This window comes from Cadophora gregata, assembly GCF_030347475.1.
Source record: "Cadophora gregata isolate MNR1 chromosome Unknown scaffold_4, whole genome shotgun sequence".
Lineage (NCBI taxonomy): Eukaryota > Fungi > Ascomycota > Leotiomycetes > Helotiales > Ploettnerulaceae > Cadophora > Cadophora gregata.
The window spans coordinates 1,874,614-1,890,596 of NW_026695927.1; the positions used below are offsets into that span (position 1 = coordinate 1,874,614).

The following is a 15,983-nucleotide window of genomic DNA, read 5'->3' on the forward strand; positions in this document are numbered from 1 at the left end:
CAGACTTTGAGACAGTGTTGGGTGCTTGGCCGTTGTGAGGTGGAACAAGAGAATCTTCAGGGACTACTTAGTATCCAGAGTTTATATCATACCGACGTCCAGATAAGTTAATATTTTCTTGTCACTAAGCCTTTCGGTTTTTGCCACCCTTCGCTGGAGACTTTCCTACCTCAACAGGGACCTTGGCTTCTGTAGCCTTCAACTTCCCCTCCTCATATGCCTTGAGCCTAGCCTTGATCTCCAGCTTCTCCCTGTAAGCTGTATGCATGGCCAGCTCCTCCCAGTTCTCACAGTCGCCTCAGGTCGTATTGGGCCATCCTAAGCCCTCCCACTCAGCCGTTTTCATTGACTTCAGCTTAGCGGGGATAGGCTTCGGACCTGGACCCACACCAGGAACTGGCTCTGTCTCTGGCTCCGGCTCCGGCTCCGGCTTGGGTACGGGCTTAGCCTTGCGTGATGCGATGTATGGGCTGCTGTCGCGGCGATTGGGACGGGTTCGGACAGGCTCTTCTGGGCGTTGATTGGGCTTGTAGCCTGGTGAAAGGCCGTAGTAAAGGTCTGCATCAGTCAGTTTGTAGCAGGTGAGAAGGAGTTTAGAAGTACTTACGGGCGCAATATGATTGCGATAGCTCTCTCAAATCTCCAGAGAATGTGTCAAATTCGTGGAGCAAGCGACCCCTATTTCTGGCGAGAATTACGATTGCATCGAGCAAGTCAACGCTTGATATCAAGTCACCCAAAGCATGCACCTCGTAGTCAAACATTCGGGCTTTAACCTTTCTGATGATTTCGTTGACCCGCACCGTGTGGGTACCGAATCTAACAATTCGGCGTGCATCATCCATGTCGTCCTTGATACGCAACTCCATGTCATCTATGACTGAACGGACTTTCTGACCAAGCACACGACGTCGATAAGATACAGCGGCCATTGTGTTGATAGTCCTGGAGTGTTGATTTGTTTTGAAAAAGGATTGCGTTTCGTAGCTCTGATACTTGAAAGTGCTTGAAGGTGTCCGAATTTTCGAGTCGATGTTGGATATCGAAGTCGAGTATGTAGGAGTAAGCAAGAGTCTCGACATCCAGGAGACGAGGCCCAAGATATAGGAAAATCCCATGTTACTTCTTGTTTAGCCCCACTCTCGCTTAGGCACAAAACGCAACAAAACATCACGTGATCATTTCCAACGGCATCGGCTGTCCTGATTAGGCGTTCTTTTGGATATGCCACTCGGCGATTCAGTCTAAAGGGATGATGTGATAGTGAATGAGTCATTTCTTACAGGAAGCAAGGTTGTTTCGTTTGAAAATTTGGCGGGACAGATGAATGAGGAGCCCCTGTGTGAATCACTCGCCCGGTTCCAATGGTGGCATGTTGACTTTTATATACATACAGGTGATTAGATGAGGTTCACTAACGAGCGATATGGAGACTTGTTTTGATGAAGTCTTCTTGGGTACTAGGAATTTCGGTGGCTGATGGACTGAGGATCGCAATCTGGAAATGTAGTTACGATTACTCCGAAGTCACGAGCTTAATAAGTATATTCTTTTTTGATGGTTTTCTAATGCTGCAATGAGAAATTGGTATTCTGATCTAGAAAAATGCGGATATCATGACTTGCCGGTCACAATACCAGCCGTAAACACTCGCAGAAACACCTTAAGCCGTACCGGTTTTGTCAAAGAAAGGAGGCAAGAAATTTCCGCGAGTACGATTGACAGACCATAAGTACCCGATTTCATGTAAGAGAAGAAGGAAACTGACTCAGTACTTAAGAGCACTGGGCTTATCTCCTACCTGGAGCTTTCTTGGCGGGCTGGGAGGGTGGCGTTGGGGTTGTATCTTCCCAAGGTCCTTCCGCCTTACCACGAGCAACAGCACGGGCCTTGTAGGCAGAGATCATGGCGATCTCATCCCAGTCCTTGGAGTTCTCAGAAGTTCATTGTTCATGTGCCCATGGTCGCTCAATCGAATCACGGAGTGTCTCTCGTTCTTTCTCAGCTGCTTCCATGGCAAAGTCCTCCCAATTGACACAGCTCCAGGCATTATGTGCACTATCATCCAGAGAGGAGGTTTATTGTTCTTCAATTTGACTGGGATGGGGACAAGAAGAGCCTTTGGCTTCACTGCAGAGCTTGAAGTAGGCCTATTGGTCTGTCTACTTGTATGAGAAGTGCTCACAGTGTATAAATCTCGGGATCTGGAGCGACGGACTGGAGCTGGTCGAGAAGTGCGGTCGTGTCTGAATGCTCTACCTCGTTCATTCGCCCGGCGTTCATCCTCCAGGGCGAGACGAGGATGGACCTGTCTGAGTAGACCGAGATTATGGTCATCATAGCTGAAGTTTCCTGCATAATAGTTAGCCATGCGGACAACACCGGGGATGTTGTATCGTCGTCCATCCCGAGGATCGACGTAGGGAATCGGATTCTCGATGAAGGTCGCCACCTTGTTTCCTAGGGTTCGGCTACCGTCCCGGCCAGTCACCAGCCCACCATAGACCGTGTCAACGCGAGTGACGGGGGTACCATCACGAGATTCGCTGTGTGTGGCTACAGCAACGAGTGCACCGTTTTGGCCTCGGCCATCAGTGACAACCGCACCGAACATACCGTCTCTGACGCCGGTAGCACTGAAGAAAGACATTTTGCCTGTGAGAAAAAGAATTGGTGTTAGTGTGTATGTTTCTTGGAAGCGTCGAAAGGATATCTCGGATTTTTCAAGAGCTTATGTGAAGGAGTTGAAAGTGTTTGTAAGCTGCAAGTCAAAGATATTCGAAGAAGATTTGATGCTGGGGAAAGAGAACAATTTTGGCTCAAGTAAAGGACAGGAATGATTACTTGCCACATGTGCAAAACGTGGTGCTCATGACAGGGACAGACATTGTTCCGGAAGTCGCTTGGTACTTGAGCACAAGCTCTTTTTGGACAAAGACAGCATTGACCCTAAAGTGTTCTTTCTCAGAACAGGAACATAGCCTATTCCTGGTCAGAATGAGTTCTTGTCGTGGGACAGTCCTTGAGCAGTGTTAGATATTCTACTCAGAGCAGAGACAGAAGCCAGCCTCATAGTGGGTCAGCTAGCTAGTGGGTTAGATTGCAACAAATGGTGGATGGGAAGAGGGGTCGGTACCGCATCGTCGTTGCGTGGCCGGAATGATGACGGGGGGAAGATGGACAGGATGATGTGGCATTCCGACCGGACTCTGCTTGATACATTCTCATGCTCTAGAAGCTGCGAGGTGGTTATAATGATCATCAGCAGTAGCCTCAGGGATCTCCAGTCGTGACATTTTTACATACAATCGACGACGTGATTATATTGCTCCTATATGAGTGGATGTGAACGCCAAGTCTATGAGTGCTGAAGCGGAAAGCAATCTTTTTATAGGAAACGAGACAAGCAAAAATACTTTAGAAACAACAGCAATGGCACCTTGTATATCACAATATCTGAAAACTCAACGATTCGCTTCGCTTCAAGCCATCAAAACCCTTCCTCAGCCATCAACACATCCCCGAAGCCTGTTGACGAAAGACATGTACCTTCTCTTAGTCATAGGAGTACTCTTTCCCGTTCTCGCACTTCCGGTGCTGTCTGGGGTCTTTGGAGAAGCAATCATTGTCCTGCGTCGAACGTTGGCACTGTCTAGAGATCGCATGGCATTTACAGTCCTGATGAAAGCGGGGTCTTGCTCATTCAACTCATTCATCTTGTTTGGAGTCCTTGGCGAAGGCTCTGTGAAGGCTCGAGGTATTCGTGACTTCGACACAGGAGTGCGTGGTAGAAGAGCTGCTGTAGTTGTGGCGGTGAGACTAGGCTCCACTTCTGCAGGTGCCATCAGACGTGATATCTGGACAGGTAAAGGTTCCGGAGATGCAGGTGCATCGAATACAGTGTGTTCAGAGACAACCATCTCTGGGAGCAATGCCTGACATGGTGGTACATTTTCTATGGGCGGAGTTTTGCTCCCATCGTCTGGTTTCTCAGCCTTTGTTGGAGTAGTGGTATCGAGTCGTGAGGTAAGAGTGTAATTCGATGACTTTGGCGATGTTGAGTACCAGGTTATTTCGTCTTCCATTTCTTCCACAAAGCTACGAGAATGCTGTAACCGAAGTTTCCCAAACTCCATTGAGACCATAGATGCGGGTGTTGGGGGCTCAGATGTCCGCGGTTCCGACATAAGTAATGTTGGTCGCCGAGATGGCAGTGGTGGCCACGCATCATCTCCTGGAGAGATATATGCAGGGGGTTTGATGCCATATCTAAAGATGGAATTCAATAACTCTTTCGAGTATGCTTCAGGAAAGCCCGACACTCTGCATTGCCGGAGAACTCCGCGGAGATGGATCAAGCTGTCGCAGAGACTGAGGACATCGTTAGGACAATAACGTTCTAGATGAATCAGTAGGCAAAAAATGTCAACACAATTGAATCGTACCTTTAGTACTCTCTACCCAAGTATCGCCCTGGAGGCGAAATCCAGCATACCGTCTGCACATCAAATGCAGCTCTGCGATTGATGACTTAGCCGGCCGCTCTCCCAAACCACATACAATTTCATTCAACAAGCTTCTCGTCTTGTCCAAATTGTAACCGAATTTCTTTGCATCTTTCCATTGGCTACAGCCAAACTTTGTGAAGTCGACCTCAACTGTGATCCGCTGTACCATACCGAGGTACTGCTTGAGCCAGACATGAGAAAGAGGAGAGAACTTTGGGCCGCTGAATTCTGTCACCGTGACATGAAATCGATATTCCGACCAAAAATATGTCAACAGATCATTTCGCAACATGCTGAATGATTGCATCCCCCCTGCCACGAAGTCTATGATGTCCCATGGCGATGCAAAATATTCCTTCGAAAAGACTGCTTTGGTAGCGAATGATGGAGACAGTGTGATCTTTCGTGGCTCGAACGGAAAGCAGTATCCGTATATGCGTCGTCGGACACTCGGAGGGAGTTTGAAGAGTGGATGTATAGAGTGACCAGATGAAATGGGGACATTTAGCAGCTTTTCAAACACAACATCCGGTACATCAGGTGCTGTGGTCTGGGCTGATGCAATAAGATCGATGTCGCGCTCGAACTCTGCGAATTTGGGAAACGGTTCCGTCGGCAGATTTGGGGTTGGGCGTGCTATCTTGAATGAATTGACTCTGGAGACTGTAGATTCGGCGACCGGAGATCCTACGACAGGTCTTTTGAAGAGCCCTGTGCCTGGCTGACGCGCGTGTTGACTCGTACACGATTCGGAGTCGCTGATGGTACGCGCAGTCCGCGACACGGATTTGCCTTGGTCATTATTGTTGTTGTTGGTAGTGCTGAAAGGCGATACAGATCGTAGAGAGCCGATCACAGACCGACGGAGTGACACTAGCACGCGTTAAAGACGGTCATCGCAACGAAAGCGAGAGCGAGGGCTTACTTTTGACTCGGGTAGGATTGTTGGTGGGTGGTTGCACATTTCGAGGGTTCTCGTGAACAAAGACCGATTGGCATCTGGTTTTGTTTTCGAAAGCGGAAGGAGAAGGAGAAGGAGAATCTCTCGCTTCTGTTGCTAAATGCGGGCGAGAGGAAACAATGGAAAGGTGGGGCAGGCAGAAACAGAAAGCGTGTCCCATTCTGTCATTATGTCAGCCCATGCCTCCAAAGTATCGAACGTGAACAATATCGCGAGGAATGGAATGAATCTTGCGGTGGTTTACCCTAGATACGATTCCCCGAAAATCGCTACAAGCCCTCCAGCGCTGTTGGCACTTACTTTTGGATTGAGAATGAGTTGCGATATGAATGCAGTGGTGCTCGACGGTGAAGGAGCGTAGAGTGAACAGAAACGAGAACCTCTTGACATGAAAGTTTGTTGGAGCAAATAAGAGTTGTTGGAATATCTACGTACGTCACCTAGACATTGGCCTTCGGTGGTCGTGCGGAAAGGCGATGGCCACTGCGGTCAAGAAGCACTTGCTTTTCAAAGTCCGCTTCGTGCCTACGATCGATGTGCATTTGCTATTATCTACATTTAGCTGGGGACATTGCAATAAGTGTGTGTTTAGCACCTTCGTCGAACAGTATCCGTGCCCGAAACGCCACTGCTTCTTTGTTCTTCGAAGACAAAGAAGGTGAAGGGGATCTCTTTCATCCTGTCCAAGCTTTGCTATGGACTCGTACACATCTGGCAGTCTCTTTGTTGCCACCAGAGTCAGACCTGTGAGTCCGGGTACGAGTTTCAGAAGTAAGATCCAACTAATGGGTCTGGCTTCGCGTAGACATTAGACAATCAGGAACAGTTCCAATTGCTTTTGCGATAACATACCTCGGATGGGAACCATCGATGAGCACTGAGATTGGAACCACCGTGAAAATGTTGCAGTTGAACCCTTCGAAAATTTCCAATGTAAGGAGGCGCACGCCAACAAGAATCTAGCTGACCAAATTTTTATATGCATGAAAGGGAACAAAGTATAGGTACCTTTATAGAACTCCATCAGAAGCTTCTGTCATTGAGTCCGACACATCGGTTACTGACAGCCCATCGAACACTTCAACAAACAAATCATCTTCTCCTCTCTGCCTTCTCCACATATTCGTCGACCTCATCAAATCCTCGCATCCTCGGAGCATCCATCCCCACTTCCTAGCAAATTCTTCTGTGACCTCCCAGCTCTCCGGTCTCGATGCATCACTCCAGACTATAAGTCCACTCCTCTCACTGGGCGCATGACATGTCTCAACCAGATCATAGCACAGATCACCGTCCTCATAATCTTCTTCCAGAGCAAGCATATTGTCTCGAAGGGCAGGAAATGGGAAAAGGTCGATCCATGGATGGTGCGGGGTAGATATCTGGAGAGCTGTGGGCCGGAGATTCGGCGGGTACTGGGTGAGTGAGTCGAAAATTGCGGGTGGAGCTATGTTGAAAGGTGACTGTGCTTCAACACTGAGCCAGTCGAAAGAAAAGCCCATTGCGAATGTGTTGTTGACAAGGGCACGGAAGACATTGAATTGTATCAGGGTGAGGAGGAGGTCTGACCGCGGAGAGCCTACTCTGAGCTCTCGAGATGCTAGATTCTCAAAATAGGCAATCTGGTGTCGTACTTGGGCTGCGGTTACTTGATTGCCTCGACGCACTTCTCTACCAAGCATTAAATGGGCCTGTTGTGCGAAAGGCAATGCTGTTTCCACGTCTACAGGCTCTAGATGCACGACGTCTTGGACCGAATCTGTGGGAGTGACCCCGATACTACTATCCTGGCTATTGGATTCCGTAGCCTCTGCTGCGTGCATCTTCCGTGGTCTACGCTGTTTCCCTACAATACATACAAGTCAGATCACGATCTGATTGGTGGTAAGCAAACTACATGTCGTGGAATCTTACTAAACTTCCTTTGATGCAAACGATTCTGGAGTTTCCTTCGCTCTGCGGCACTCGTGCGGCCAGTCCAATCATCGTCTTTTGTACGGACTTCAGCTTGCTGGTCCATTCGATCCAATTGTAAGAAGAATTCCGGGGGACCAGCAGCGAGCTTCGCCTGCTGCATACCACATGTGAAGTCCATGACGACTACGGATGGTGAGGGGATTGTGTTGGGAATACAGTAGCTGCTGCTTGCTTATCCTGCACGGAATTGGCTCGCGGCTTACAGCATCCTCAAATTCCCATTCCGTGAGACCGTCATTTGTATGTGATCTAGAGAGCGGAGGGTGCTTTTGATGTGGCAGAATAGAGGAATTAGGAGTTAGGACTTAGCTAAGTAAGACTACGAATGCAGCCAATAAACAACTACGCCCATTTAGCCACATGCAGCTTGCTTATCCCCCAAGTGCGCTCGAGAATAGTTCACCAGTTACCTTAGGCCTTTGGTGCGGCTTTTGCGATGCAGGAACGACATATTCGCTGCGTTCTTTGATTTCTCCTCAACCGGTCTCTTGCTTCAATTTATCGACTGCTTTCCTTTGTAACAGGCTGCTTGGCGTCCCATCTGACATTACTCCAGGCGTGTGAGGCATCTGATATTGTTGAAGCCGAATTCTGGAGGTGTTGTAAATTTGGCCAAACGGAAGAGAAGTGAAGCAACCAGCCAGTTCTTGGTGGCGCTCCACGAATTGCCGAAGAGGGCCCGGCGCGTCATAAATTTACAATGCAGCGCCTGAATTTCAAGCATTTCAACACGAAAGCCATCCACTCAAGCAGGAACATACTCCCGCAGATCTAGGCCGCATATATCTACCCAAAGCTTTTGAGCACAGCAGAAGAAAGGAAAGCCAGCAACGCCTGTTCCAGCAATCCCCATCATGGCAGCCGCCCCAGCCAACTTTGATCCCGAGACGGCGGACAATCTTGAGGATGTATGACTCGTTCCGTTGCTTCTCTGACGATACTGGCATTTGGATCGCACAACTAGCTAACGTGCCCATAGATTGAGAAGCAATTCGCAGTGAAAGGTGCGCATCCTTAAGCTCTTTCCTATCTACCCCGCCACTGACCCCGCCATCAGTCGTCCAGCACATGTCCACATACTGGTCCATCCTCGAGAAGGTCCGAGGATCGACGTTAAGGCTCACCAAGCTCGATGATGAAATCTACACACATTTGAAGGCCGATTTCCCTGAGTTCGATCCAGCCGCAAAGATAGATGAGGACGAGATGAAGAGCAAGACAGGAAAGGAGAGGTGGCGGAAATTCTTGATGACATACGAGAAGAAAGTCGATGATTACAACTTTGGCACAATGCTGAGAGCAGATGCAAAGGGGGAGTACGAAGAAAAAGAGACAATCTTTGGTAAGTGGACATGGTAGTGAATAATTCAGAGCTACATGACTGATAAGGATGGCCTCAGTCCCCAGAATGCAATTCTATGCTGTCGAAATCGCCAGAAATAGGAATGGTCTGAATGATTGGATTTTCGAGAAGGCCCAGAAAGAGGCCACGGAGGCAAAGTCATAAAATTGCGGGCGCGAATACCCTCACATTATGTACAGACATTGGCATTTGCCAGCCCAATTCCACTACCCGCGGCTGAGTCGCTGAGGCAAGGCCTATCTTGAGGCCACACGTAATCGACACGATTAAGGAATTAGTCGTCCAAATGTAAGCCATGGCTCGCCAGATTTGTACACACGTTGGACTACTTGAACGTTATATATCTTGACATATACCTTGTTTGTGAGTGCTTTCTCATTTAAATGGTAAACAACTTGCGGCAATATCGCATTTATTTGAGTTATGCTCATTGACTCCTTCCCCTTCACCTTCCATCTTCTTTGCTGGGTAAAGTTCTTAAATTTTCATCTGGTAGATTTAGGGTGAGGAACATCAAAACTAAGATGACATAATCTTGAGAACAATGCCTACCTACCTACTTTCCTAGACGAAAACCTGCATTCCTCGTTTAAGCGAACAATACTAAGGCGGTAGACAACAAAGATATCCGAGAACAATCTCAAGGGAGCGGCCATTTTGCTCGTATTAGTCCTTTTGGACGCGCCACTAACACGTTCCGTCCAAATCGAGAGCTAACATGCCTCTTTTCAATTCCATCGCAAATTGCACTCTTCCTTTCCGCCCAGAAAGATTCTCCCAGACATTGTATTCCCAATGGCGATCACCCCATACAAAAGTCCCTTGAGACTCAACGGTAACCAAGACACCTTTATTCAAATGCGCGCACAGATAGAAAATCCCCATGGATCTACAGCGGATTTGCAACGAGCCCCTTCCACAGATGAGACTACCGACAAAGCCTCGTGGCGGTCTCTCTTCTTCTTCACAACTCGGAAGCACAGCTTGGTAATCGTTATTGCTGTATTCTCGTCTCTTCTCTCTGCGCTTCTCAAACCAGCATTGGCAATCTTCTTTGGCAAGATCTTCTCCAATTTCACGAAGTTCGGGCTGGGGGTTATGAGTGGCCCTGAGGCCCTGATTGCGATATCAAGATGGTGCATTGCGCTTGTCTCCTTGGGTGGAGCAGCGTGGTTGATTGAAGGGGTGTTCCTATCTTCATGGATGGTGTTTGGAGAGCTTCAGGCGAAGAGTGTGCGCGAGCAAATGTTTGTTGGTTTGCTGGATAAAGAGATGGAGTGGTATGACTTACGGCAAGATGGTAGCGGGTCTTTGTTGATCAGACTACAAACGTAAGTATGTCTTGAAAATCCGACTCTACATGCTAACAAGTGTCAAAGTCAGATCCAAGAGTTCCAGATGGGCGTCTCTCAACCAATGGGCTTCTTGGTTTACGAAGTATTCGGATCCCTTGCGGCACTCGGACTTGCATTCTTTTACTCATGGAAATTGACTCTCGTTATTCTCGCAGCTTTTCCTGTTGCCGGTATAATGTTCTTCCTTGTCTCACTGAAACTCAGCCCCGCCATCGAAGCACAAAAGCGAGATCTCACAATTGCTTCTAAATACGCAAACACGGCTATAACAGCTATTAATACTGTCAAAGCATACAATGGACAAGATCAGGAGGTCTGGCAATACTATGACACAATCAAGAAAGTTGCTGCTAGCTACCTGATTCAAGCCAGGTGCAATGCATTGCAATTTGGAATCACAAAATTCCTCACGATTGGAATATTTATTCAGGGATTTTGGTTTGGACTTGTGCTGGTCAAGGAGGGATTAGATCCAGGCTCTATTCTCACAACGTTCTACGCATGTTTGGCTGCAATGCAGGGTCTGGAGACAGTTCTGCCCCAATGGTTGGTGTTGAAGAAGGGCATGTCAGCTGGACAAGCCCTGAAGGCAATCATGATACATGTTAAGCACGGCCGTGTCGTTAAAAACAGTGTTGGACTCTTACTGCCAGACAATTGTGAAGGGGATATTGAAGTCAAGGGGGTATGTATACTGCCACAATTTGCAATGTCGCTAACCAGTGCATAGGTTTCATTCGCCTATCCTTCAAATAGTCAGCAATATGTATTAAATGATGCGGACTTCTTTTTTCCAGCTGGTGAAACCACATTTATTGTCGGCACCAGCGGCTCTGGGAAAAGTACATTGAGCAACTTGCTCATGAAATACTACGAACCAACCCATGGAGAGATATTGATCGACGGCAACCCGATTCGCACGCTCGATTCAGCCTGGCTTCGACAGAACATTACTTTGGTTCAGCAGCAGAGTGTTCTCTTCAATGAGACAGTTCTACAGAATATCGAGTTTGGCAAAAATGAGCCAGTGTCGCGCCAGGACATCCTTCAAGCAACCAGGACTGCTGACCTTGAACAAACTCTCCTCGACCTTCCCGATGGCCTTCATACTCCAGTCGGATCGAATGGAAAGTCTCTTAGTGGTGGCCAGCAACAAAGAATTGTACTGGCACGAGCAAGGTTACGAGACGCTCCGATCGTCATCTTCGACGAGTCCACTAGCGCTCTGGACCAGTCAAGTAGAGAGAAAGTTGCGAAAACAATACGTGAATGGCGCAGAGGGAAGACTACGATAGTCATCACACACGACATCTCGCAGATTCTGGATGACGAATACGTCTACGTCCTCGAGCACGGCTTGGTTGTGCAAGAAGGCTACCGTAAAACGCTTGCCGACAAGAAGCATGGAACCTTTGCTTCCTTTCTGTCGGAAGTCCAGACGCCAGAGCTCGACACGACTATGGCTAAAACCCGGTGGAACTCCAAACCAGACGCGCCAACCTGCCCGACATCACCAGTAGGAGACTTCGATGAGACAGTACCTCGTCAAGAAGGATATATTTCTAAGCTTCTCGGCATACAGCAACCAAGTCCCAATGTATTCAGTTTAGCTCCTGGTACTCCTGCAGTAATTCTAGGGGGCGGAGCAGCACATGCGAATGTCTTGCTGGCAGACAATATTTGGGCCACGCCTTTAAGAGCCAATAAAGGGAGTTTTGAAACATTTTACTCCAGTGAGCCGAGAAGGTCTGACTTCGAATTAATGAAACCATCAATCCTCCAGCAAGAAACGGTGAAGCAACAGCCACCACTATCTATTAATGGCTCCCAAAGTCTACATCCATCCCTAACTTCTGCTGTGGGTACAAAAAAGCATCATGTACGACCACCTGTAATTGATGCGGCAGTACCAGTCGGCCTGGTTGAGTCTAGTCCGGTGGAAATGACGATCCTACAAGTACAAGAGTCAAAAACAAGTTGGAGCAGTCTAGCGAAGAGGAAGCCAGCCACATTGAGGAGAATCTTTGGCACTATTTGGCCAACTTTGAAATGCCGAGAGCGGTGTGTCTTCATCTTTGGCTTTGCAACTGCATTGATTGTTGCAGGTGGAACACCTGCTTTTGCCTACGTGCTTTCGAAGCTCCTTCAGGTATACTATCTCAGAGAAAACAGAGAGGAAGAAGCTTTGAGGTGGGCTCTGGCACTGCTTGCTATCGCCACGGTAGAGGCGCTTGCGACATTCTGCTCACACTATTCACTTGAATACAGCGGACAAGCATGGGTTAATGCTTTACGGGTCGAAGCTCTGAAGCGTATCATGGCCCAGCCAAGGTCCTGGTTCGACAAAGAGCGGAACTCCCCAAGTAAATTTAACGAGTGTCTTGACAGGAATGCTGAGGAGATGCGCAACCTCATCGGCCGATTTGCTGGACCAATATTTACGACTTTCTGGATGCTGGCCGCTTCCATTATTTGGGCTTTTATCATCAGCTGGAAGCTTACACTGGTCGCCATGGCATGTGGTCCCGTCTTGTATGCCGCGACCAGAGCTTTCAACTGGGTCAGTAGCAAGTGGGAGAATAAGAGCAACCGTGCTTCTGACTATACAAGTAGTATCTTCACAGAGACATTTGCCAACATTCGAGTCGTTCGGGCTCTGACACTTGAGAACCACTTTAGAAGGAAGCACAGCAAAGCCACAAGCGAGACATACAAGACTGGGGTCTTCCGAGCGCTATATTCCGGTACTTTATATGGTCTGGCAGATACTCTCAGCTATATGGTAACAGCAGTGGTTTTCTACTACGGAACCATAGTCGTAACAAAACGAGAACTCCCTGTTTCATCGGTCATGGAAGTCGTCAATCTCCTCCTCTTTGGTATCGCCAACGCAGCCTCTATGATGAATCTAGTACCGCAAATCAACACGTCCCGCACAACAGCAACACACATGCTCTACCTAGCTAACCTTCCCTTGCGCGGCTCTCACGAGACTGCAGGATCAAGACGTGTCGCCAATCCATTCCCAATTGTGCTCAACAACCTATCCTTTACCTACCCTGGAAGACGGAAAACTCTCTCGGGAATCTCTTTGACTCTCGCAGCTGGGTCTTGCACAGCACTTGTCGGTCCTTCCGGGTCAGGGAAAAGCACCATCGCCTCCCTCCTCCTAGGACTCTACTCGCCAGATACTCCTCGCCGGCCAGACCACCCTCCTCCTCTCACATTCAATAATATCCCCGTTAATGAATGCAACATCTCTAACGTCCGTTCCTTCATATCTTGCGTACCTCAACAACCTCACCTTTTCCCCTCATCGATCCTCTCTAATATCATCTATGGTCTTGCCGAAGGTTCTCCATTCGCCAACGTCGAAGCTGTGAGTCGTGCTGCTGAAGAGGCGGGGATTCATGATTTTATCATGAGCCTGCCGAATGGCTATTTGACGCTTATTGGAGAGGGTGGAATGGGATTGAGTGGAGGGCAGGCGCAGAGAATAGCTATTGCGCGGGCATTGGTGCGTCATCCGAAAGTCTTGATCCTCGATGAAGCGACCTCAGCCTTAGATGCGGTGAGCGCAGAAGCTGTGCGGGATACAGTGAGGAGGATTCTAGAGCGTGGTCGAAAATCCGGAGGGGGCGGTATGGCGGTTTTGATCATTAGCCATGGTGTTGAGATGATGCGGATTGCAAGCGAAGTGGTGGTTATTGAGGATGGGAAAGTCGTAGAGTGCGGTGGGTTCGAAGAGCTGAAAAGTAGGGGTGGGGCGTTCTCGAGGTTGATTGGTACAAAGGTGAAGCCTGGTGATGTGGAACAGAAGGAGCCTATGACGCCTGTCAAAGGACTGGGGAGGAATAGGGAGAGTTGGGCTTGGATGCGGAAGAATAATGCGTAAGTGGAGAACGTCTGGCTTTGGGATAGATATTGGGTAGCACACAAGTCGGCGCTGGTGCATTTCAAGAGATAAGGAGCGGAACTACTTAGGCTAATTTTTAAATTTGTTCTTTGCAGAGCAGTTCTTTTTAAAGTAAACGGCCATGGTGCTAGTAGCACGCACAAGCATTTGGTCTCTCAGTGATTCTGTGGATCTTCTGAGAAGCTTGTTACTCGCGTGTTGATGTTTTGGCTCGCTTCCGATTTTTCAGGGGCCTCAGGGGCGACTTCGCTAAATCTCAGCCGCTGCAACTCGCAGTCTAGAATCCCCGCCACCAAATGAAGCTGCACCTCACCTGAATAGTCAACTTCGTATCATTCAATGTTGCCCCTTCTCGCCCGTCCCACTCGGACTGCCTCGCTGAGAGCAGAATCCAAGCCTCATAACGAGCCAGGTTGATTGCGGGCGATTCAGCATCATGGTCAAGATCGACTTGGAGAAGGTCCTTGGGGACAATGATAAGGAAGAGATCAGCTCTTTGCTTACCGCGCAGAACTCCGGGAACCCCTTGCGGAATTTGCGACCTTCGAGGACGACAATATGGCGATGTGTTGGATTCGCGGTGTTATTACAGGGTTTGGTATGCTGGAACTGGTTCTTCCGCAGCGAGTCAGTATACATTGGACCAGCGTATAATGTTACAGAGACAGTTGAGCTAGTTACCGCTGTAAGCTATTATCTCCAAGCTTTTCACAACCTGCTAATAGATGGAATTGCCAGTACTACGAATTGCTACGAGATATGCGATACATTGGACGAGACATGATTGTGTATCCGCCGCATACAGGAGCCCTGGCAATCAATGTTACCTTGGCCTCCGAGCTGGGCCTGGACGAGGCTGTGATTGAGACTATGCTGCGACTGCCATATATTTTGCCGCACGAGGATCAATACAACAAAAGTGAATATATGAGTGAGCTAGAGCTTACAGCGCTGCATAATAACGAGCCGGACTGGTGGAAGGGCTGGATGAGACAGAGTCGAGACATACTGTGGAGAAATGGGCATTTCGTTGATTACCGAAACGATGCAAATATTCGCCTGGCTCGAGATCCTCTGAAAAGATGGGAAATCACCTTCATGCAAGGAACGACATTCGAGCAGGCCATGCTCGAATTCCAGCCATTGCCAAAATCAGCAATTCCTCTGTCCATAATTGGAGCTCGGAGATATGGGCTCGTCCTTGTGCTCGATACCGCAACAAATAGAATTGTTGTCTTGGATAGTCAAGGCAACAGCCGAGGCGCCGATCCCTTCTTCGGACGATTCAAACTCGATAAGCTCCCATCCAAGTATAAAATACATAGAACACTATTCTATGGGGAAGAAGACGTTCATGCTCGACTTGCTTCGGATCTTCTGCGCGACTTCATACATCTGACAAGCCATTTAGAATCCGGCTATCTTCCGGGCTCTGTTCGCACTGATAAGGACTATACTCCGGAATTGTGTCCTCCAATGTGGGAGAAATGGGTTCAGACGCTCTATCGTGACTATGGATGGCCCGCTGGAGAGCAACTCGAAGAGTGTCAGTACTTGTCTCTTCGGCGAAATAATACTTGCGACCACAATCCTATGGACAGTTTCAAAACCAAGCCTTTCGACCAAGCAATGAGTTCTCTGCGTCACAATATCACCGTTCGATACATGCCTGACTGGTACTGTCCTGTGCCTCGAAGGGAAGATGTGATTACGCATCTCAAAAACAACAAGGCCCTGACGGAAGAGCAAATAACCTATGCTGAAAGCAATGAGCCAGTCATCCCACTGGACTTGGACAGTTGGGGTGGTAGACTACCCTTCATGCAAGGCTGAACGGACTTGCAGAAGCTTCCAAGGGGTACATGTCTTTGTTATATGGACTTATCACTGGCTACCTTGGCGT

General features: G+C 48.4%; 7 protein-coding genes across 7 annotated transcripts; 3 read left to right on the forward strand and 4 right to left on the reverse strand.

The window, feature by feature from the left end:
• Positions 1 to 24: 24 nt before the first annotated feature.
• ONS95_010326 (uncharacterized protein) lies at positions 25 to 1,039 on the reverse strand. The gene is made up of 2 exons (XM_058503913.1): positions 608 to 1,039; positions 25 to 558 (listed from the first exon to the last, which is right to left on the reverse strand). The coding sequence occupies exons 1-2, from the start codon at positions 930 to 932 to the stop codon at positions 299 to 301; spliced, it is 585 nt and encodes a 194-aa protein (XP_058360626.1). The 5' UTR covers positions 933 to 1,039; the 3' UTR covers positions 25 to 298.
• An 864-nt stretch (positions 1,040 to 1,903) lies between these two features.
• On the reverse strand, positions 1,904 to 2,650 carry ONS95_010327 (uncharacterized protein; the record flags this gene model as incomplete). The annotated part of the gene is made up of 1 exon (XM_058503914.1): positions 1,904 to 2,650. The coding sequence occupies one exon, from the start codon at positions 2,648 to 2,650 to the stop codon at positions 1,904 to 1,906; it is 747 nt and encodes a 248-aa protein (XP_058360627.1).
• Positions 2,651 to 3,503: 853 nt separating this feature from the next.
• ONS95_010328 (uncharacterized protein) lies at positions 3,504 to 5,629 on the reverse strand (the record flags this gene model as incomplete). Its single annotated transcript, XM_058503915.1, has 3 exons — positions 3,504 to 4,399; positions 4,446 to 5,381; positions 5,434 to 5,629. 3 exons carry the CDS (start codon positions 5,627 to 5,629, stop codon positions 3,504 to 3,506), a joined length of 2,028 nt encoding a protein of 675 aa, XP_058360628.1.
• Positions 5,630 to 6,479: 850 nt separating this feature from the next.
• On the reverse strand, positions 6,480 to 7,564 carry ONS95_010329 (uncharacterized protein; the record flags this gene model as incomplete). The annotated part of the gene is made up of 2 exons (XM_058503916.1): positions 6,480 to 7,315; positions 7,384 to 7,564. The coding sequence occupies 2 exons, from the start codon at positions 7,562 to 7,564 to the stop codon at positions 6,480 to 6,482; spliced, it is 1,017 nt and encodes a 338-aa protein (XP_058360629.1).
• A 736-nt stretch (positions 7,565 to 8,300) lies between these two features.
• On the forward strand, positions 8,301 to 8,953 carry ONS95_010330 (uncharacterized protein; the record flags this gene model as incomplete). Its single annotated transcript, XM_058503917.1, has 4 exons — positions 8,301 to 8,354; positions 8,426 to 8,450; positions 8,504 to 8,788; positions 8,847 to 8,953. 4 exons carry the CDS (start codon positions 8,301 to 8,303, stop codon positions 8,951 to 8,953), a joined length of 471 nt encoding a protein of 156 aa, XP_058360630.1.
• Positions 8,954 to 9,604: 651 nt separating this feature from the next.
• On the forward strand, positions 9,605 to 14,059 carry ONS95_010331 (uncharacterized protein; the record flags this gene model as incomplete). Its single annotated transcript, XM_058503918.1, has 3 exons — positions 9,605 to 10,140; positions 10,189 to 10,849; positions 10,895 to 14,059. 3 exons carry the CDS (start codon positions 9,605 to 9,607, stop codon positions 14,057 to 14,059), a joined length of 4,362 nt encoding a protein of 1,453 aa, XP_058360631.1.
• A 457-nt stretch (positions 14,060 to 14,516) lies between these two features.
• ONS95_010332 (uncharacterized protein) lies at positions 14,517 to 15,913 on the forward strand (the record flags this gene model as incomplete). The annotated part of the gene is made up of 2 exons (XM_058503919.1): positions 14,517 to 14,765; positions 14,819 to 15,913. The coding sequence occupies 2 exons, from the start codon at positions 14,517 to 14,519 to the stop codon at positions 15,911 to 15,913; spliced, it is 1,344 nt and encodes a 447-aa protein (XP_058360632.1).
• Between the last annotated feature and the right edge of the window lie 70 nt (positions 15,914 to 15,983).

What these genes read in the sequence shown, in the direction of transcription:
- ONS95_010326 (XM_058503913.1), bottom strand. Translation starts at nt 932, where the DNA reads ATGGCCGCTGTATCTTATCGACGTCGTGTGCTTGGTCAGAAAGTCCGT. An exon ending in ATCGCAATCATATTGCGCCC is followed by an intron (nt 559 to 607) that starts GTAAGTACTTCT and finishes TGACTGATGCAG; the next exon opens with ACCTTTACTACGGCCTTTCA.